Here is a 24,105-nt window from a genome sequence, read left to right on the forward strand (position 1 = left end):
ATGTGTGTTTATATGTATATATTTATGTGTCTATATGCAAACTAAATTCTTTTTTTTTTATCATTTTCAAAATATAAAATTTTTATTATTTTTCTAAGACCAAACTCAAAAATTGTTTATATGGTGGAGGAGTGCGATTAACAATATCATGACATTATCCATATAAAGAAACAAACATTTATTTTCTGATAAAAATTCTATCCAAATTTTACTCAAATTTTCAAAAAAAATATTTTTTGCACATCTTATTCTTGTTTGGTGAAGCATAATAAATCAAATTGAATTTTTTTTTTGTTTGTGCATATTATGCCTTTTTGTCTATCTCTCTATTAAGTGCTTAATAATTGGTCAATATTTTTAATCACATAGTTCGTATGCTCAAAAAAATAAATATTTGAAATAGTTTTAATCATTTAGAAATTTATATGGGGTAGATTAAAATAAAAATAATAAAATTATTTGCTTTTTCTATTCCCTCGCTTATCTTTACGTTTTTATTTAATGTTTATTTATTGTTATCACTTAGTTTTGCATGCTTAAATAATTAATAAAAAAAATTATTTCTCAATTATTTAATATTTTATCACTTAGACTCACATATTTAAATATAAATTAAAATAATAATAATATGAGTTATTTGTTCGATTTGTGTAACACATAGTCTTGTATGTTAAAATAAATAAAAATAAACTTGATTGTTTATTTATTGTTATCACCTATCCTTGCATGTTTAAATTAATAAAAATAATAAAACAGTCTTAATTATTTTATAATAGTTATCACCTACAGAGCATGCTAAATAATAAAGTAATAAATGAAGTGACCTTATTTGCTACTTGTAACCCCACATAGATTTCATGAGATACGGTTGGGACCCACATTTGTGGACCTCAAGGGATGCCTAACACCTTCCCCTCGAGGTAATTTGAACTCTTACCCCGATCTCTGGCTCGTTGACCTTAGCTAGACTTAGTTAGGTTAGATAGGTTCCCTAATACGCCTTAATTCGTTAGATGGCGACTCCTTAAACTCAAAATCCCAAAAGAGTTGTTAGGTCGTGCAAAAAACTCATTTTTACGAAAAATGGGGCACGACAAACATGTGATTTTCTCAAAAATGTAAAAATCATTTTTTTTTTGACAATAACATTTTCCTCATTTCGTGAGCCCCCACTATTTTAAGAATTTGAATATCATTTTTTACCATGAAAAGTATTATCACATTTCATGAAATATTACGCAAACAAATTTTTTTTCTTTACCTTTCCCCACTTGAATTGATCAAGTAGAAAAACATTTTATCATACACCTCTACTCTTCAATCTCTTGAAGATAGCGGCGTCGAGAGAAATTATGTTGAGATCCCTATCTTGATATCCACATTTTTTCAAACAGTAACAAAACATGATTCTCCTTAGAATTATTGGTGTAATATATCACACAATACAATAAATTACAGTTGAAAATAGAATGACAAAAATGCATAAACAAATCTTAGGCAGAGACACGAATATCTCACTTTTTTAACGAGATTCAAGCTCATTGCGGCATAATCTATATCGATTCAACAATAATACTCTTGACTTATCCGAAGAATTTAAACAATGTTTGGTACAGAATTTGTGTACCTTTGATTATTGCACAAGAATGAATTTCACGAACTGAATTATTTGCTCCAAATCATTCTTTGGCGGAATGAAATTTACGAACTAAATGATTTGCTCCAAATCCTTCTTTGAATAACTAGGAAACAAAGATAGTTTCACAAGTTAAATGTTTTTATTGTGTCTTTAATCTAAATCTTTAGATTTTTTTTTGTTCTTTTTGTTTCTCGTTTCTTAAGCATTAAAGAAAAGAAAAAATAACTTAATTTAAAAGGTGAGAATATTAATGTTGGAATAGTTACTATCTAAGTGTTCCCACCTCTATTAAAATTAATATTTATCTTCTTCTCCTTTTCTTTTATTCAGAAAAAAAAACAATCTTGGGTTTGATCGGGTCGGGTCGATCCACATGAGTGACCCAAATCCAAAACATACATCTCCCACTTTGCTCATGGTGGACAAGATCCAAGTCAACATAACATTAACTAAACACACAATTCATACGAAAAATAGTTCGTGCAATCTGTTAGCATCAAGAGCTTACCTTAAAGGTTTTGCAAGCCCTACACAGGAATTCAATCACATGTGAAGAGAATTCATTATTATTAAAAAGGACATTAATTACTCACAATGCCCCAGAATTCATTAACTATTTCAATAGTTACTTATTCGATCTCTTATCCTCTTAAAGATGTTAACTCGAGTTCATGTTTAACTTTATACACACAATTACACTCAATGCCAATATGGTTAGTGCAATAGCCGACTTGTGTATATAAGTTTATTATTCATTTAGTGTCTTTCCTTTCTAGTTGAATCTATCTGTTCCTATTCAACTACTTTCCTAGACATGCACTGCAGTGGTGAATCATTCATGGCTAACTTTTCTGGGTCTCACACAATGAAGAAGCAAGAAATATTCTTTCATATACCCGTTGATTGCTAGACACACTTGATATGAAACACGTGCTATAATGCTTCCTCCTTATACAGGTGTATGTGTCTCGTTATCCGAATTATCCAACATCATACAGATCTCGTTCTAAACAACTCAAGATGTTTAACCCTAGTTTCTCTTTTTCAGTAATCTTTAAACTCATTTTCTTAAAGAAACCTTTGTCTGGCTCATAAAACAAGTCATAATATGGTGGTGAAACTCATCTCTTCATCTTTCAACGTAAGAGGTGATTTCTCGTGTGAGACAGTCAATCATGCGACTTGTTCCACACACTTTATTTCTAAAAAATACGACATGCATACTACATTTGACCATAAATTCAATTGTTTTACATATAGAAGGGAATATTATAGCAATCAATTCATTTTACAATACTGAAATATCATCATACCTTACGTAAACCTAGAGCCTTAACAGGTTTTTCAAATAAATCTCTAGAGATGGCCTTCGTAAAAGGATCATCTATCATTTCACGTGTAGGAATGTATTGCAAAGTTATTTCTCCAGTTGCCACTATGTCTCTCACAAAGTTATACTTGATGTCGATGTATTTGGTTTTGTTTTGATACTTAGGATCCTTTGTTTCTGTGATAGCTGCTTGACTATCATAATATAGAATCATGAGACCCTTGTAATTCTTTGCAATACTCAAATTCTCGTAGAATCTCTTTAGCCAAACAACTTCTTGTACTGCAGATGCACAAGCCACATATTTATATTCCATGGTTGAAAGATGTGTGCAAGTTTGCTTCTTGCTTTTTCATAAAATAGCACCACCATGTAGTAAGAAAGCATAATCGGATGTTGATTTTCTATCATCCCGATCACCAACCCAATCATCATCTCTATAACCTCTTATGAATAAACCAGATCTATTATAACACAGTGTATGATCTGTGGTTCCCTTCAGGTATCGGAATATTCACTTTACTACTTTCCAATGATCTCTTCCAGGATTGTATTGATACCTGCTAACTAGACTTACGGCATAATAAATGTCTGGGGGAGTGCACATCATAGCAAACATCAAATTCCCAACAACACTATAATAAGAAACTCGAGACATGTCTTCTTTTTATTTTGAGTCTTTGAACACATTTAAAGGCTTAAAGTTTGAGACATGTCTTCTTTTTCTTTTTAGTCTTTGAACACATTTAAAGGCTTAAAGTTTACCCCTTGCTATAGGAGTATCCATCAAGTTGCAACTATTCATTCAAAAACGTTTCAATATTTTCTTTATATAAGTTTCTTGAGATAAACTCAAAAATTTCTTGGAACGATCTCTTTGAATCTTAATACCCAATATATAATCTCCTTCACCCATATCTTTCATATCAAATGATTTTGTATGTCGTGACTTGAAAATTTTCACATACTCCAAATTATGTCTAGCTGATAACATATTATTTACGTAAAGAGAAGAATTACAAATTTTCCATTTGACTTTTTTACGTAGAAGCAATGGTCTTCATCAATCATGGTGAAATCAAATGACATCACCTCCTTATGAAATATCATATACAACTTCCTTGAAGAATGCTTTAGGCCATAAATTGATCGTTTTAATTTACAAACTTTCTTTTCTTGACCTTTAACAATAAAACCAACTGGTTGTTCCATGTAGACTTCTTCATTTAATTCTCCATTGAGAAAAGCGTCTTCACATCCATTTGGTTTAATTTTAAATCTCAACGTGCAAAAATAGCTAAAAGTAATTGTAAGGATGTAAACTTCACAACTTGTGAAAAAGTATCCTCATAGTCTATTACAACTTCTTGAGTAAAACCTTTTGCAACCAATGGTGCTTGGTGTCTTTCTATTGAGTCATCTGATTTACGTTTAACTTTAGGAATTCATTTATTCCCAATAGTTTTGCGTTCCTTAGGAAGTTCAACTAGATCCCATACTTTATTGGTTTTCATGGACTCCAATTCTTCTTTCATCGCTTTTAACCATTCATACCTTTCAGGTCTCAATAAGGCCTCAATTACAGAATTAGGTTCATTCAATTCTATAAGAGATACCAAGAAAACATAATCCTTAATCGCATAAGTTTGTTTTGATACACCTTTTCTTGTACTCTTACGGATTTGAAGTTCAGATTCCTCTATAGGATTATGGGATTTATAACTCCCATTTGGACCAGGAATCATTTCTTGATCCATTGAATTATCAAGTATGTTTGAAAACATTATCTGGTCTTTTGAACTCAACATTTCGTATAGAGTCTCAACTTCACCTATTTCACCCTTTTTGGGAAAATCATTAGTTTACCAAACCCACCCGAAATGATCTTTAATAAATGCCGCACAATCCCACAATCGTAGATCATGCAGTTTGTTTTACAACCAGTCCAAGTTCATAAGGAGTGGAAGACACTGATTTAGAAGGCACTTTGTTCAATATGTGAGTCACAATCAATAATGCATCTCCCTAGATAGAGATACATAAATTTTTCTGCACCATCATTCATTTTGTCATGTATAATAATGTTATATTCCTTCTTTCAGCTACATTATTTTGTTGAGGTGTATAAGGAGTAGTTAGATGTCTGATAATACCCTTTTCAATACATAATTCTTCAAATTGATTTGATAAATATTCACGTCCTCGGTCAGAGACTTTATACTTTTATCTAACTGACTTTCAACTTCATTCATATATATTTTAAAACACTCAAATGCTTCAGATTTATGAGAAATCAAATAAACATAACCAAAGCGCGTGAAATCATTATTAAATGTAATGATGTATGTAGCACCAGACCATGCCTTCACATTCATTGGACCGCAAATATCAGAGTGAATTAATTGAAGTGGGAACTCATCTCTTTTAGCCCTCCCAAAAGGTTTATGTGTAATCTTACCAGCAAAAAAATATTCACAAGTTGACATATCAATCTTTGTGAAAGAACCTAAATGTCCTTATTTTTCCAACCTATTAATTCTATCTTACCCTATGTGACCTAATCTTGCATGTCATGTAATAACATCAATATCATTGTTACTTTCATAGCATGTCACTACACAACGATCAACATGATAGCCATATGTTAAAGAATTACAATCTAATACGATAGAGTGATCATAACAAAGTTCAAAACTATATAAAACATTATCTAGAGTTATTCTTACACCATTACGACTAAAAACCGAATCAAAACCAACGTCTAATAGAACAAACATAGATACTAAGTTTCACTAAATTTTTAGAGCATATAGGACGTCTTGCAACATCAAAGAACGGCCACCATGCAAGTCCTCTTTGCAAGTGCCTATACCTTTGACTTCAAGCCTAGAATTATTTCCTACGTAGAACCACCTTGATTTAGATGAAACTTGATGAAACTCGACAAACATCTCTCTATCTTGACTCACGTGGTCGGTGGATCCTGAGTCTACAATCCACATAGGATAAGATTCAGTTAATAAAGAAGTGCTAGAAACATATATAGCACTTAGGGATTCGTTAGTTAGAAATGCTACCGTTTTGGGCTCAGTGAATTCACAAGCAAAATGCCCCAACATTTGCAATTGTATCACTTCATTTTGTTCTTGTCTCTCTACTTGAAAAACTATTTTCACTTATTGGAATTTGATTTCTTCTAAGTCTTAGTGGGTCCTTCTCCAATCTCTTTGTTTTTCCCATATCTTTTCCAGTTTTTTCTTGCACCTGAAAAATTGTACCACTTGACTTTTCCACAAAGGCATTAGAAGCAGTCTTAGCAGCACCGACACTCATATTCAAGTTCAACATGATGTGAAACATCGAAAAAGTATTGATGCTATCATTATGGGTCAAGTTAACCTTCTAATGTTCTCAATTATTGGGAAGAGACCGAATTACTGTCTGAACTTGTTGATCATCTGAAAGAACATGGCCAACACTCTTGAGTTGAACTATCATGTTTGACATCAACCTAAGGTGTTGTTTTGATATTTAGATCATGACGTTTTGTAAGTGTCAAATTTTATAGTCAAATGTCATAGGTGGGTAACAAACGTGCCCCCATACGTTCCTCGCAGATGTGCCCACATAGCATGAGTAGTAGGGAATTTCATACATTCATGTATGAGGTCATCAACTACATTACTAACTATTACTCCACGTGCAATTGAGTTAGCCTTCTTCCAAGCTTTGTAAGCTTCAAGATCCCTTCAGAGTTAGGCAGTATTACCCCCTTCTGGTTCATTCAGAACAGGATTTCTACCTTCCAAAGCATTTTTCTCTTCCAGTACATACCATTTTTTAAGACTACAGATGTCGTAATTATCACCAATAAGTTTTTCACCTTTGTTTAAGTCAACAAAGATACTTTTTGATGTCATTTCTGTTATTGACATATAATTATGCAAGAATTTTAATCAATTATGCATGCGACGTACACAATCAATCAAATTGTTCTCATAGAGATTTCATATTTAATGTAAAATCAAAAAAGTACGTATGTATACAATCATCATCTACAAACTAAATATTTAATAAAAATTCAAATATAATTTCTTAATGTGTATTCTATTAAAATTCAAATCTAATATCTTAATGTGCATAATTAATATATTGAAGACTTTGATAACAAGGATTTTTTAAAGTATGATAACATAATTTGAAAAAAGAACAAACTACATAATTCATATCCTAAAAAAAAAACTAAAGTTTACAAGTAATCCAAAGACTTAAATCCTCCCACAAGTCTTCAAGACAACTAATGTAAACTCTAAAAGGTTGACGGGGAAATATGTCATGATAAACATCAATCAATCTACTACCCCAAGGTTCACGGAGAGCATCTGTTAAATAAACTAAGGCTCTCAATCTGAAATTCCCTTATAATCAGCCAGTTCAGCCCATTTATTTTTAAAAAAGGGAATAAAATCACGTGCTGACATATTTGGGGATATCTTCAATGACTCAAACTCTTTAAATTTTCTCTTTTTTCCTTCGGATGGCCCTTAGGTTCCTTGACATATTTTTTATCGTCGTTGGGACACTAATCTGTATTAGTTTACGCCCTCGGAAACATATCTTACGACGGCTTACTCTTCTACCTTGTCCCTTTGCTCGACTTTGAGAACTCCCACTTGGAGTAGTTTGAGCATGTTCTCGTTCAGCCATTTCTGAAATGGAAATAAAATGAAAATATGGTTAATACCATTTAATGCGACAACACATGTCGCAAATTTTTGTAAAAGACAATAAATGTTCAAGGAACGTAAGGATTAAACTAATTTAAAGTTATAATCTGGTAAAAAACAAGTGATTAATATTCTTCAATTAATAAAGAAGATAACTTGTGGTCTTTACAAAAACAAAAGTGAACCACAATCTAATTTGACCACTTGAAAAAACTTATGCTAAATAAAATACTAAAAGAAATACTTTGTTAACAAAAAATACTCCAAAACCATTGTCTATTTTTCATAAAAAAAATAGTAAGACTTTATTATTTCACAAAAAAAATGGTATAAGTATTTTACTAAACAAAATTGGATCATCTTATTTTTCTTTTTCTTTTTAATACTTAAGAGAAAAGGACAAAAGAAATCCTCTTTTTCATTTTCTTTTATAATTATTTGGATAGTGGGATCATCCCTCTTTCTTCTTGATCGTTACAGAAAGAGACAAAAATCAAAAGAAAGGAAATAAAGAAACACGTCCCAAATAATTTTAAAAAATATGTGGGACTATTTATTTTCCTTTTCTTTTTAATTCTTAACAGAAAAGGATAAAAGAAATCCTCTTTTTTTCTTTTTCTTTTTTTAATTTATTTGGATAGTGGAATCATCTTTTTTTATTCTTGATCTTTACAGAAAAAGACAAAAAATCAAAAGAAACGAAAGAAAGAAACACATCCCAATTTTTTTAAAAAAATTACGCGGGACTATTTATTTTTTCTTTTCATTTTAAATCTTAATAAAAAAGAGTATAATTTTCCCTTAAACTCCCTATCATTTTTTTTTATTTTTTTATACTTTAAATTATTTAGATAGAAACAATCACTTTTTGAAGTCCTTATCTAACTTAAACTTTTTTTTTTTCAACCTTTTATTTAGATTAAAAACATCAAAAAGAAAACAAATAGAAGCAAAAACGTTTCATTCACGACAGAGAGAAAAACAATTTTCTTTATCCTTTCCTTCATCCACGATAGACAGAAAAAAATTATTCTCTACCGAAAACAAAAACTAAGCATCTTTAATTATTTTGCCAACAAATAATAAAAGACACTTCATCGTCAGAATACCAAGTACAAGAATTAAAGGTATGTTCTTAAATTTAAAATCTAATTCAATTTTCTTCTAACATATGAATTCGATTTCACCATAGTTTTAAAAAATAAATATATTGATCTTCATATAAATATTCTTGACACAAGATATATGTATATATATAGATATATATATTTAGTAACACACAACCAGTACATAATTTCAACAAATACTACAATATCATGGAGCATTTAACGGTGGCTCTGCTACCAATGAAAGAATTTAAATAAAGTTTGGTATAAGATTTGTGTGCCTTTGATTGTTGCAGCAGAATAAAATTCACAAATTGAATGATTTTCTCCAAATCCTTCTTTGGTGGAATGAAATTTACGATCTGGATGATTTGATCCAAATCCTTCTTTTAATCACTGGGAAACAAAGATAGTTTCACAAACTAAATGTTTTTATTGTGTCTTGTTTTTTGTTATTCTTTTTGTTTCTCCTTATTGAAGTGTTAAAGAAAAGAAAAAAATAACTTAGATTAAAAAGTGAGAATATTAATGTTGGAACAGTTACTATGTAACTATTCCCACTCCTTTTTAAATTAATATTTATCTTCTTCTCCTTTTTTTTTAATCAGAAAAAAATAAGTTTTGGTTAGATCGGGTCGGGTCGATTCACATGGGTACCCAAACCCAAAACATACATCATTGTCCCCTCCAATATACAACAGTCCAACAACGTAGTACAAGCAACTTTGAATTAATTGAAGAGTCCAAAGCTCCACATAAAAAACACCTTCCTTCAACATATATTTACTCTCTTTTGTATAGTGAATATAGTTGAAGACTTAGAATATTTTCTTTTGTCTCAACTCTCTCCGTCACTACACTCACCTCACTATACACTATAATATTTTTCCACACTTCTCATGTTCTTTTTTCATACCTCACAAAGGAAGAAACACCAATATTTACATGAGAGAAATTCTTCCTTATATTTAATATGAATAACGTGAATAATTATGTAGGTAAATGAATAGAAGAATTATGTCTCGGAGGTTACAGGAGCTACAAGACATTATAAGTGAAATAATATGAAAGATTTTGCAATGGGTAAAAGAAATAATGATCTTTTCATGCTACAAAGAAACATTTTAGTAATGGAGTACCACATGTGAGTCCATGATTCAACACTTAACCATTTTTACATTAAACATTTTAAAATTAAAATGCTTAATTCATCAATAATTTGATTTTTAAAAAGAAAATTATGATAATTTAAAGTGAATGGAGAAAGTAGCATTTTGTGCATTGAGATTCTGTGAAACTTGAAAGTAGAGTAGCATTTTGTGTATTGAGTTATTGTGAAACTTGAAAGTAAAATGACATGAATTTGCACAAGACTATAGATACATGTTCCACTTAAGGAAAGAAGTGAAGAATAAAGAAAATAAAATCTAAACTAATAGTAGCATGTTGTGCATTGAGATATTGAGAAACTTAAAAGTAAAATGACGTGAATTTGTGTGAGATTGTACACGTTTCACTTAACGAAACAAGTGAGCAATAAAGAAAATAAAATGTACAATGTTGTTCTACGTGTTAAGGAATGAAGTAAAGAATTAAGGGAATAAAATTTATAGTAATAGTCTTAGTCTTAATCTAAGTGAAGATTATTTGTTGATTTGGTAATTTGATGTACATGGAGATTATTTAATGGTTTGGTAGTTTTAGGACTCACACTCATTAAAGAAAATAAAATGTACATTCTTACTCTATGTGTTAAAGGAAAGAAGTAAAGAATAAAGGAAATAAAATTTACAATAATAGTCTTAGTCTTAGGGCCCGTTTGGATGGGCTTAATAAAAACATCTTTAAAAAAGTACTTTTGAAAGTGCTGAAACTTATTTTTAAAATAAGCAGTTATGCGTTTGGATAAAAGTGCTAAAGTTAAAAAAAAGTTGTTGATGTGTTTGGCAAATAAGTGCTGATAAACAGCTTTTTAAATCAAAATGTCTGAAATACCCTTAAAAGTTGTTAACATAATAAAAGTTAATTAATTTATATTTTACAGCCATAAATAATTATATTTTGCTACCATTCACATATTTCTTTCTCATCACAAATTATTTATAAGAGGAATATAAACTTATTATAGATTTTAAAGATATATAATTTAAATAGATCAAAGAACGATTTAAGATTTTATTTTAGTTTCATCCATAGGTAATAATAATAGTCTATCATTCACATATTTCTTTATTATCACAAATTATTTATAAGAGGAATATAAATTTTTATTTAAGTTATATGTGCAACTAATTTTACATTTTAATAATATATAATTTGAATAGATCACTTGATACTTGGGACAATACTTTGAAAGATTTCGAGTGTTTAGGAATGAACGTTGGATTTTTATGTACAAGGATAAGTAAGCTTGATAGTTTATCAAGTGAATCGAAAGACGTTCTTGAATCAAAGAAAGTTGAGCTAGCTGAAGCAAAAGAGGAAATGAGGATTATTGAAGAAAAGGTATTAAAAGTGAAACAAGTGATGAAGAATGTAGAATCTGAAATTCGGGCTTTAACAAAGAAAGATGCATACTTTGAGCTCAATTTCAAGGCATTGACTGCTTCTCCATGGTAGAAAAAAATTGGTTATAATTATTTATTGAAGAAGCCTTTTGAGATTCCTAGCAGGGATATATAACTCTTTCTGCTAATTTTTTGTGAGGTTATATGAGCCATCATATCCTTTTTCTAGTGTAATTGGCTAAACTTTTTGTAAATGTTCGAAATTAAATATTTATTTATATCGGATCGTATGTTCATTAGGAGACTTTGACCAAAATAAGCCATTCTATAAATCAATGTACCAAAATAGTATATTTTTAGTTTTTTTTACAAAATTAGTATGAACGTGGTTCACAGTAACGTTTTATGCTTTATTTAATTTTAAAAAATTTAATGGAAAAAAAAGCAAAAGTTCACGGAGCAAACTGAAATAAAACGTTATTGACAATAATGTTTTATACTTCGTTATCTAGAATCACGTTTTAGAGCTAAAACGTTACTCAAATTAATAGTAATTATCTATCATCCACACGGTGAAAAGGGAAAAATAGAAGAAAGAAATGTTAGAGTTATGTGGGTAATTTGAAGATTGTATAAAAATATTAAGGATAAAAAGGTAAAAATGTGGTCAACTTAAAATAGCTTATAAGCTGGAAAAAAAAAAGCACCCCTACCCCAGCTTTTAACTTTTGGCTTAAAATAAGTTTTTTTAAACTTAAAATAAGTTATTTTGAGGATTGTCAAACAACTAAATAAGTCAAAAATCAGCTTTTAAGTCAGTTTGACCAGTTTTTAAGCTGACCACATTTTTACCTTTTTATCCTTAATATTTTTATACAATCTTCAAATTACCCACATAACTCTAACATTTCTTTCTTCTATTTTTCCCTTTTCACGTGTGGATGATAGATAATTACTATTAATTTGAGTAACGTTTTAGCTCTAAAACGTGATTCTAGATAACGAAGTATAAAACGTTATTGTCAATAACGTTTTATTTCTGTTTGCTCCGTGAACTTTTGCTTTTTTTCCATTAAATTTTTTAAAATTAAATAAAGCATAAAACGTTACTGTGAACCACGTTTATACTAATTTTGTAAAAAAAATTAAAAATATACTATTTTGGTACATTGATTTATAGAATGGCTTATTTTGGTCAAAGTCTCCTAATGAACATATGATCCGATATAAATAAATATTTAATTTCGAACATTTACAAAAAGTTTAGCCAATTACACTAGAAAAAGAATATGATGGCTCATATAACCTCACAAAAAATTAGCAGAAAGAGTTATATATCCCTGCTAGGAATCTCAAAAGGCTTCTTCAATAACTAATTATAACCAATTTTTTCTACCATGGAGAAGCAGCCAATGCCTTGAAATTGAGCTCAAAGTATGCTTCTTCCTTTGTTAAGGCCTGAATTTCAGATTCTACATTCTTCATCACTTGTTTCACTTTTAATACCTTTTCTTCAATAATCCTCATTTCCTCTTTTGCTTCAGCTAGCTCAACTTTCTTTGATTCAAGAACGTCTTTCGATTCACTTAATAAACTATCAAGCTTACTTATCCTTGCACGTAAAAATCCAACGTTCATTCCTAAACACTTGAAACCTTTCAATGTATTGTCCCAAGTATCAAGTGATCTATTCAAATTATATATTATTAAAATGTAAAATAAGTTGCACATATAACTTAAATAAAAATTTATATTCCTCTTATAAATAATTTGTGATAATAAAGAAATATGTGAATGATATACTATTATTATTACCAATGGATGAAACTAAAATAAAATCTTAAATCGTTCTTTGATCTATTCAAATTATATATCTTTAAAATATATAATAAGTTTATATTCCTCTTATAAATAATTTGTGATGAGAAAGAAATATGTGAATGATAGCAAAATATAATTATTTATGGCTATAAAATATAAATTAATTAACTTTTATTATGTTAACAACTTTTAAGGGTATTTCAGACATTTTAATTTAAAAAGCTGTTTATCAGCACTTATTTGCCAAACACATCAACAACTTTTTTTTTAACTTCAGCACTTTTATCCAAACGCATAACTGCTTATTTTTAAAAATAAGTTTCAGCACTTTCAAAAGTACTTTTTTAAAGCTGCTTTTATTAAGCCCATCCAAACGGACCCTTAGTCTTGCCTTCTTATTAGATGAATTGACAAGAGATATTCGAGATGAAGTGATAGGATTTATGTTACTATTGGATGACATAGTATTAATTAACAAGACGTATAGTGACACAAATGCTATGTTATAGGTGTGGAGACAAACTTTGGAGATTAAGTAAGTTCAAGTTGAGTAAGGACCAAGATAAATTATGTGGAGTGCAAATTTCATGATGATGCATGAGGTAGGCATGGAAGTGAGGCTTGACACTTGAAAAATTTCCAAGAGAAACAACTTCAAGTATCTTGGCTTTATAATTTAAGGGACCACATCATATTTGTGCGACGTGAATGGACTAGAGGCTCACCTCTGATGCTCTACCTAATAAAAAGGTACAGTCAAAACTCAAATGTAAATCTATTGAGTGGTGGTTAGACCAACATTGTTGTATAGGAAGATTATTAGTCAATCAAAAAATTTCACGATATTATTGTGGAGATAAGGATGTTGAGGTAGATATGTGATCATACTAGAGCGATAAAATTAGAAATAAGGTTATTCATGAAAAGGTGAAAGTAGCCTCGATGGTGGACATGATGAGAGAAGTGATACTGAATGATTCAAACATGTGAAAGGAGATGTGTAGACGCATCATTGAGGAGGTATGAGAGGTTGGTTATAACAAGTACGAAGAGAGACAGAGGTAAGCTAAAAAAGTGTGATAAATAGGATATGATGAAACTTTAAATTACGGATAACATATCTTTAAATAAAAGGACATAGATAACACATATTAGGGTAGAAGATTAGTAAGGAGTTATTGTCCTTACGATGACTAGTGGTTAGTATTATTTATTTGAGCTTATCATTGGTATTATTGTTTTCTATAATGAATACTAGTTTGTTGTTAAGTTTCAAACTACATTGTTATTTTGGATCCCTTTTAATAGATTTCACACTGTTACCTTATCACTTGTTGTAATTTCTTTAATGTCTTCTCGTACCTGAATTTGTTGCACTTAAATTTATATTTTTCAAAATAGTTTATCGACATCCATAAGACAGTGACTTGAATTTATATTTTTCAAAATGGTTTCTCTGCAATAAGATAGTGACAGAAGACTGTACATTCTTACCTTTCAATGACCACACTTAAGAAATCTATCTAGACATGTTACTGTTTGCATCAGAAAAATATTACATTAAAAATTTAGAAATATTTTTTAGTCATGCAAAACACGAACTAATACACTAATTGAGCTATAATTCGAGACTAACATAAGTAAATCGTAAAAATTTCAGGAATCCCATAGTGTAATTCAATAATTAAACTCTGTCCTGACAAATTTAGTATTTACAAAAAATTCCTTAAATTTGTTGTGCCGTGATACTTTAAACTCTAGTGATACATGGTAAGTTTAAACTGTTGAGAAAAAAATGGGGAAAAAATAGTACATTTAATGTTGTTACTAAAACAGCTTAATTTACTGTAACAGATCATTAATCAGCATAAATTCAGCACATAATTGGATATTAATTTCAAATTTTTAAAATCAAAGATTATATCATCTATTTTGAATACATTTTTTATGAACAATCTGTTTTATTCCATTTACACACTTTTACCTCCCATTTCACCACCCTCCTTTTCCATTTTCCTATTTGTTCACCTAATGTAATTCTTCAAAAAAAATGGAAATATGAAAAAATAACAGGAACATTTATTTTTTTTCTTTTGGTGACTAAAAAAAGTGAACTAAGAGACATCAAACCAAAGATTAGATTAGAGCATGCAATTGTACGACTGTAACGACCTGTTTAGTAGTTTCGAGCAGTAGAATCACTGTGATAAAAACTGACTGTGTCCACGGATCACACAACGGATCGTCATGGTCACGACGGACCGTCGAGTGTCTCCGTGTCAAAACACTTAAACTCTGAAAATTGGGTAAGGGGAATCAACTCTCTGAACTTCGCGACGATATGGCAGCACGGACCGTCGTAGGCACGACGGACCGTCACAGACCTCTTAAATGAAATTGAGTCTCTGAACTCTGTGACGACTCTGCAGGACGGACTGTCGCAGGCACGATGTGCCGTCATGAGTGGCGTAATTCCACCTGGGTCGGATTTCTGCTAAAGTTTTTAAGGGGCATTTTGGACTATTTATGACAAACTGTACGAAATTAGGGGATAAGTTTAATAACTTATTTACTTGGGGGTTAAAGGAGATAACCTTGAAATAAATAGTGGGTTACTTTTATCATCTTTTATACTTAATTATATGGTAATTAGGGTAAAAACAAACGGAATTTGAAAGACGAGAAAATTAAAAATAAAAGAAGAGAGAACGAGCGAGAGAGAAAGAAGAATGAAGAGAAAGCAAAAAACATTTGAGAAGTAGATTGCTGATCACGATTCTTCGGTGGAGGTAGGTTATGGTTTATGCTATTTCATAGTAAACTCTTAATAGCGAATGATCTGTATTGGGTAGTATTGTAAAGTCTTCTATATGCTTAATTGTGTGCTTGCATGATGTGATTATGTAATTGTAATGGATTGGAAAGATGAGGCTGTGAATCTTAAACCTTAAATCCACTTTGTTAATGATGATGCCTTGGTATAAAAGAAGGCTTGACGAACTAAAAGAATGAGATTAGTGGATCGGATGTCACGTTCCGACCCGTAGTATTAGGGGATCGGGTGTCACGTTCCGACACGTAGTATTAGGGGATCGGAGTGTCACGAACCGACACGTAGAATTAGGGAATCGGAGTGTCACGTACTGACACCAGGAATTAAGGGATCGGGTGTCACGAACCGACACGTAGTAGTAGGGGGTCGGAGTGTCACGTTCCGACACCAGGATGATAAAGAGAATGAATCTTGAATTGTGTTAATATACTCAAATTTAAAGAACCTATTTCCCAAATGAGTATGGTGTGGAGGCTTGAGTCCTCATAGATGTGCTTGAGTTGTGGCCAATGGTTATGGTAATTGTTGTTGTCACCAGTTGAGTATGGTAGTCGATTTTATGCTATTATCTGATATATATTGCTTTCTATTTTGAGTTGGCCGATGATACCTACTCAGTACTTGTGCCTTGTACTGACCCCTACTTGTAATTTTCTTCTTTGTTATTTGTGGAGTGCAGCAAACGTGCCATCGACTTCAACTCGTCCTCAACTCTAGCCAATCTTCATCATGTTAGATTTCAGGGTGAGCTATTGTTCCTAGCTCGGACTGGATTCTCTGTAATTCATGTCTTGATGTCCCTGAAGTTCGGACACGGACCATCTGTTTACTTATTTTAGCTTCCTAGATACTCTTAGATTTAGTAATTTGAGGATAGAATGTTCTTGTGGTGATGACTTCCAGATTTTGGGAATAATAAGTATTAAATTTTAGAAGTTATTTATTGGTTATATTAATGAGTTTTAAGTCTTCCGCATTATATTCTGTTTATTATGGTTGAAATGTTGGGGTTTAGATTGGTTGGTTCGCTCACATAGTAGGGTAAGTGTGGGTGCCACTCGCGGCTCGTTTTGGGTCGTGACAAACTTGGTATCAGACCATTAGGTTCGTTGGTCTCATCACACAAGAACGAGTTTAGTAGAGTCTTGACGAACGGTAGGGGGACGCCTTTACTTTTTTTTGAGAGGCTATAAGACTTTAGGAAAATTCCATTATTTCTTTCTTTCGTGCTATTACTTGGATCCAATTGGTATCTAGGTGATACAAATTGGTATCTGACCATCTTCACTCTATTTCGCAGATAGTTAGAACTAGAGCAACAACTGCGCCAACACTAACACCGGCAAGACAAGATGCGTCTGAACCAGCCACTGAGGCTGTAGCTCGAAGAGGAGCAGTGGCAAGAGTCCGTGGTAGAGGTCGCGAGAGGACGTCCACTAGAGGAAGAGGACAAGCACCTGGCCCAGCTAGTACTAGGGCGGTGACTCCTCCACCGACTGAGGAAGTATTAAGAGAGGGTGAGGAAGGGGAGAATGAACAAGTGCAGAATGAGGAATTACCACCCCAACCAACCCCAGAGATGATTAATCATGTTCTTACTTATCTTAGCGGGTTATCTGATCAAGGCCAGACACCTCCAGTGTTTTTTGTACCAGCACCTCAGGTTCCGGGAGTACAACACGCAGCTGTTGTGGCTCCCCGCATGGATACCTCATTGGAAATAAGCACGTTTCCTCGGTTGACTACAGGGCCTATAATGACAAGTGATCAACATGAACTTTTCACTAAGTTCTTGAAGTTGAAACCTCCAGTTTTCAAGGGTGCTGAATCTGAGGATGCCTATGATTTTCTAGTTGATTGTCATGAGCTGCTACATAAGATGGGCATAGTGGAACGATTCGGTATTGAGTTTGTAACCTATTAGTTTCAGGGAAATGCCAAAATGTGGTGGCGATCGTATGTTGAGTGTCAACCAGCACAGGCACCACCCATGACTTGGGCATCATTCTCTAGCTTGTTTATGGAGAAGTATATACCCCGGACTTTGAGGGATAGGAAGAGAGATGAGTTCTTGAGCCTAGAGCAAGGCAGGATGTCGGTTACTGCTTATGAGGCTAAGTTTCATGCATTATCCAGGTATGACACCCAGCTTTGCTTCAGTCCACAAGAGAGGATTCGCCGTTTTGTGAAGGGATTGAGGTCAGATTTGCAGATTCCAGCCTTACAGGTAGCTACTGCAGCAAAATCCTTTCAGGAGGTGGTAGATTTTGTGATAGAAGTGGAGGGAGTGAAGCCAGACGACTTCACCATGGCATCGACACCTAAGAAGTTTCGTAAGGGAGGTGAGTTTGGTGGGTCTTACTCCAGAGGGCAGAGTTCAGGAGGTTACCCAGCCCGACCTATTCAGTCTTCACTGCAGGCTGTAGCTGGGGGTCCACCGCAGACCGGTCAACACTTCTCTGAGTTTGGGGGTTATCCCCAGACTCCGTCGTTCTCATAGAGACCTATGCTTGAACCCAGAGAGTGTTATGGATGTGGGGAGACTTGACATATTATGAGGTATTGTCCAAAACAGAGTTACAGACCCCCAATAGTCAGAGGTAGAGGTGGTCATGGAAGAGGCCGCTATTCTGGAGGACGGGGTGGCCAAGGTAATGGAGGTCACCAAATTAACCGGGGTGGCAGGCAAACTGGAACTACTGCAGCGCAACATGGTAGGGGAAATGGGCAGACAGGTGATAGGGCCCATTGTTATGCTTTCCCTGGGAGGTCTGAAGCGGAGACATCTGATGCTGTTATCACAGGTAATCTTTTGGTTTGTGATTTCATGGCTTCTGTATTATTTGATCCTGGATCCACATTTTCATATGTATCTTCCTCATTTGCTACTGGTTTTGATTTACATTGTGATTTGCTTGACATGCCTATTCGTGTTTCTACTCCGGTGGGTGAGTCTGTTATAGTTGAAAAGGTGTATAGGTCTTGTCTTGTGACTCTTGTGGGGAGCAATACTCATGTAGACTTGGTTATCCTAGAAATGGTTGACTTCGATGTAATTCTGGGTATGACTTGGCTTTCTCCAAATTTTGCAATCTTAGATTGTAATGCTAAAACTGTAACGTTGGCCAAGCCTGGGATAGATCCGTTAGTATGGGAGGGTGATTACACTTCCACTCCAGTTCGTATCATCTCCTTTCTTCGTGCTAAGAGAATGGTTAGTAAAGGGTGTTTAGCTTTCTTGGCACACCTCAGGGATGATACTACCCAAGTACCTTCAGTTGAGTCTGTTCCGATAGTCCGTGAGTTTCTGGATGTGTTTCCTGCAGACCTTCCTGGTATGCCACTGGATAGAGATATTGATTTCTGCATTGATCTGGAGCCGGGTACTCGCCCATTTCCATTCCCCCTTATAGAATGGCTCGCTGAGTTAAGAGAGTTAAAGGCCCAACTTCAAGAGTTGTTAAGCAAAGGCTTTATCAGACCAAGTGCATCCCCTTGGGGTGCCGCTGTTTTGTTTGTGAAGAAGAAGGATGGAAGTTTTCGGATGTGCATAGACTACAGGCAACTGAATAAGGTAACCATTAAGAACAAGTATCCTCTTCCTTGCATCGATGATTTGTTCGATCAGTTACAAGGTGCTTGTACCTTCTCAAAAATCGATTTGAGATCTGGTTATCATCAATTGAAAATATGGGCAACGGATGTGTCAAAGGCTGCTATTCGGACCAGGTATGGACATTATGAGTTCTTAGTAATGTCTTTTGGCTTACGAATGCCCCTGCTGCTTTCATGAGCTTGATGATCGGGATTTTTAAGCCATATCTGGATCTCTTTGTCATTGTATTCATTGATGATATACTGGTATACTCAAAGAGCAGGAAAGAACATGAGGAGCACTTGAGAATTGTATTAGAAATGTTGAGGGAGAAAAAGCTTTATGCCAAATTCTCCAAGTGTGAGTTTTGGCTAGATTCAGTGTCCTTCTTGGGGCATGTGGTTTCTAAAGATGGAGTAATGGTGGATCCTTCTAAGATCGAAGAAGTGAAGAGTTGGGTGAGACCTACTAATGTTACAGAGGTAAGGAGCTTTGTTGGTTTAGATAGATACTACCGTCGATTTGTCAAGGGATTTTCTTCTGTTGCTTCCCAATTGACAAACTTGACTAAGCAGAGTGTTCCATTTGTATGGTCGGGCGAGTGTGAAGAAAGCTTTCAGAAACTCAAGACCTTGTTGACTACTACACCAATTCTTACCCTGCCAGTGGAAGGTAAGAATTTCATTGTTTATTGTGATGCATCCTATTCTGGTTTGGGTGCAGTGCTAATGCAAGAGAAGAATGTAATTGCTTATGCTTCGAGGCAATTAAAGGTGCATGAACGTAATTATCCAACCCATGATCTGGAGTTGGCTGCAGTAGTGTTTGCATTAAAACAATGGAGACATTATCTATATGGGGTTAAGTGTGAAGTCTATACGGATCATCGTAGTTTACAGTATGTCTTTACTCAGAAAGATTTGAATTTGAGACAGAGGAGGTGGATGGAACTACTGAAGGACTATGATATCACTATCTTGTATCATCCGGGAAAAGATAATGTTGTGGCAGATGCTTTAAGTAGAAAGACAGGGAGCATGGGAAGTCTAGCTCACTTGCAGGTTTCTAGACGCCCATTGGCTAGAGAGGTTCAGACTCTGGCTAATGACTTTATAAGGCTGGAAGTACTAGAGAAGGGAGGATTTTTGGCCTGTGTGGAGGCAAGATCTTCCTTTCTTGACAAGATTAAAGGAAAGCAGTTTACTGATGAGAAACTGATCCGGATTCGAGATAAGGTATTGCGAGGAGAGGCTAAAGAAGCAAAAATCGATGAGGAAGGTGTTTTGAGAATTAAGGGGTATGTGTACCCCGCGTCGATGATTTGATTCACACTATTCTTATAGAGGCTCATAGTTCAAGGTATTCTATACATCCTGGTGCAACCAAGATGTATCGTGACCTAAAGCAACATTTTTGGTGGAGTAGAATGAAGCGTAACATTGTTGATTTTGTTGCTCAATGCCCGAATTGTCAGCAGGTAAAGTATGAACACCAGAGGCCTGGAGGGACACTTCAGAGAATGCCCATTCCGGAATGGAAGTGGGAGAGAATTGCAATGGACTTCGTGGTTGGTCTTCCAAAGACAATGAGTAAATATGACTCCATTTGGGTAATTGTTGACAGATTAACTAAGTCTGCTCATTTCATTCCGGTCAAGGTGACTTACAATGCAGAGAAGTTAGCCAAACTTTATATCTCAGAAATTGTTCGATTGCATGGAGTCCCACTTTCCATCATATCAGATAGAGGTACGCAGTTTACTTCTAAGTTTTGGAAAACATTGCATGCTGAATTAGGTACTAGGTTGGATCTTAGTACCGCATTTCACCCTCAGACCGATGGTCAGTCTGAGCGAACGATTCAAGTGTTCGAAGATATGCTTTGTGCATGTGTGATAGAGTTTGGTGGTCATTGGGATAACTTCATACCCTTAGCAGAGTTTTCATACAATAATAGCTATCACTCGAGTATTTATATGGCCTCATTCGAGGCATTGTATGGGAGAAGATGTAGGTCTCCCATTGGGTGGTTTGATGCATTTGAGGTTAGACCTTGGGGTACTGACCTTCTGAGGGAATCGTTAGATAAAGTGAAATGCATTCAAGAAAAGCTTTTAGCGGCTCAAAGTAGACAGAAGGAATATGTAGATCGAAAGGTTAGAGACTTGGATTTTATGGGGGGTGAACAAGTCTTGCTGAAGGTTTCACCCATGAAAGGGGTGATGCGGTTCGGTAAGCGAGGTAAGCTTAGTCCGAGGTACATTGGTCCATTTGAAGTTCTGAAGCGCGTGGGGGAGGTAGCTTATGAATTAGCCTTGCCCCCAAGACTCTCAGGAGTGCACCCGGTATTTCCTGTGTCTATGCTGAAAAGATACCATGGGGATGGAAACTACATCATTCGTTGGGATTCAAATCTTCTTGATGAGAAGTTGTCTTATGAGGAGGAGCCTGTTGCCATTTTAGATAGAGAAGTCCGCAAGTTGAGATCAAGGGAGATTGCATCCATCAAGGTTCAATGGAAGAATCGGCCAGTTGAAGAGTCCACTTGGGAGGAGGCTGATATGCAAGAAAGATATCCACACCTTTTCACAGATTCCGGTACTCTTTCTCGCCCTTGTTTTTCTTCTTGTGATCATTCGAGGACGAACGATGGGTAAATTGGTATCTATTGTAACGACCTGTTTAGTGGTTTCGAGCAGTAGAATCACTGTGATAAAAATTGACTGTGTCTACGGATCACACGCCGGATCGTCATGGTCACGACGGACCATCGAGTGTCTCCGTGCCAAAACACTTAAACTCTGAAAATTGGGTACGGGGAATCAACTCTTTGAACTTCGCGACGACATGACAGCACGGACCGTCGTAGGCACGAAGGACCGTCACAGACCTCTTAAATGAAATTGAGTCTCTGAACTCTGTGACGACTCTGTAGGACGGACCGTCGCAGGCACGACGGGCCGTCACGAGTGGCGTAATTCCACCTGGGTCGGATTTCTGCTAAAGTTTTTAAGGGGCGTTTTGGACTATTTATGACAAACTGTATGGAATTAGGGGATAAGTTTAATAACTTATTTACTTGGGAGTTAAAGAAGATAACCTTGAAATAAATAGTGGGTTACTTTTATCATCTTTTATACTTAATTATATGGTAATTAGGGTAAAACAAAGGGAATTCGAAAGAGGAGAAAATTAAAAAGAAAAGAAGAGAGAACGAGCGACAGAGAAAGAAAAACGAAGAGAAAGCAAAAAAGCATTTGAGAAGTAGATTGCTGATCACGATTCTTCGGTGGAGGTAGGTTATGGTTTATGCTATTTCATAGTAAACTCTTAATAGCGAATGATATGTATTGGATAGTATTGTAAAGTCTTCTATATGCTTAATTGTGTGCTTGCATGATGTGATTATGTAATTGTGATGGATTGGAAAGATGAGGCTGTGAATCTTAAACCTTAAATCCACTTTGTTAATGATGATGCCTTGGTATAAAAGAAGGATTGACGAACTAAAAGAATGAGATTAGTGGATTGGGTGTCACGTTTTGACACGTAGTATTAGGGGATCGGGTGTCACGTTCCGACACGTAGTATTAGGGGATCGGAGTGTCACAAATTGACACGTAGAATTAGGGGATCGGAGTGTCACGTACCGACACCAGGAATTAAGGGATCGGGTGTCACGAACCGACACGTAGTAGTAGGGGGTCGGAGTGTCACGTTCCGACACCAGGATGATAAAGAGAATGAATCTTGAATTGTGTTAATATACTCAAATTTAAAGAACCTATTTCCCAAATGAGTATGGTGTGGAGGCTTGAGTCCTCATAGATGTGCTTGGGTTGTGGCCAATGGTTATGGTACTTGTTGTTGTCACCAGTTGAGTATGGTAGTCGATTTTATGTTATTATCTGATATATATTGCTTTGTATTTTGAGTTGGCCGATGATACCTACTCAGTACTTGTGCCTTGTACTGACCCCTACTTGTAATTTTCTTCTTTGTTATTTGTGGAGTGCAGCAAACGTGCCATCGACTTCAACTCGTCCTCAACTCTAGTCAGTCTTCATCACGTCAGATTTCAGGGTGAGCTATTGTTCCTAGCTCGGACTGGATTCTCTGTCATTCATGTCTTGATGTCCCTGAAGTTCGGACATGGACTATCTGTTTACTTATTTTAGCTTCCTAGATACTCTTAGATTTAGTAATTTGAGGATAGAATGTTCTTATGGTGATGACTTCCAGATTTTGGGAATAATAAGTATTAAATATTAGAAGTTATTTACTGGTTATATTAATGAGTTTTAAGTCTTCCGCATTATATTCTGTTTATTATGGTTGAAATGTTGGGGTTTAGATTGGTTGGTTCGCTCACATAGTAGGGTAAGTGTGGGTGCCACTCACGGCTCGTTTGTGGTCGTGACAACAACGCTGATGTATCTTTTAGTGTTTTGAACTTGCATCTCTCGTCGTGAAAACATGAAGACAAACATCTTCAAGATAAAACAAGTTAAACGCTTAAGGTATTGAAATTTCTCTACCAAGTACTAA

At 34.4% G+C, this 24,105-nt stretch overlaps 1 protein-coding gene across 4 annotated transcripts; it reads left to right on the forward strand.

The window, feature by feature from the left end:
- Window positions 1–8,612: 8,612 nt before the first annotated feature.
- LOC104646298 (uncharacterized) lies at window positions 8,613–23,846 on the forward strand. 4 transcript variants are annotated; one of them, XM_069294933.1, is made up of 4 exons: window positions 8,669–8,823; window positions 16,643–16,707; window positions 17,264–18,767; window positions 23,576–23,846. In XM_069294933.1, exons 2-3 carry the CDS (start codon window positions 16,693–16,695, stop codon window positions 17,885–17,887), a joined length of 639 nt encoding a protein of 212 aa, XP_069151034.1. In that variant the 5' UTR covers window positions 8,669–8,823; window positions 16,643–16,692; the 3' UTR covers window positions 17,888–18,767; window positions 23,576–23,846. The 4 variants fall into 4 exon arrangements, 1 of the variants encoding a protein (XP_069151034.1); XR_011219974.1 differs by lacking the exons at window positions 16,643–16,707; window positions 17,264–18,767; window positions 23,576–23,846 and adding an exon at window positions 11,202–11,610 and having other exon boundaries at window positions 8,613–8,823; XR_740446.4 differs by lacking the exons at window positions 16,643–16,707; window positions 17,264–18,767; window positions 23,576–23,846 and adding an exon at window positions 11,127–11,610 and having other exon boundaries at window positions 8,638–8,823.
- Window positions 23,847–24,105: the final 259 nt, after the last annotated feature.

The sequence above is a fragment of the Solanum lycopersicum genome, chromosome 3 (assembly GCF_036512215.1).
Source record: "Solanum lycopersicum chromosome 3, SLM_r2.1".
Lineage (NCBI taxonomy): Eukaryota > Viridiplantae > Streptophyta > Magnoliopsida > Solanales > Solanaceae > Solanum > Solanum lycopersicum.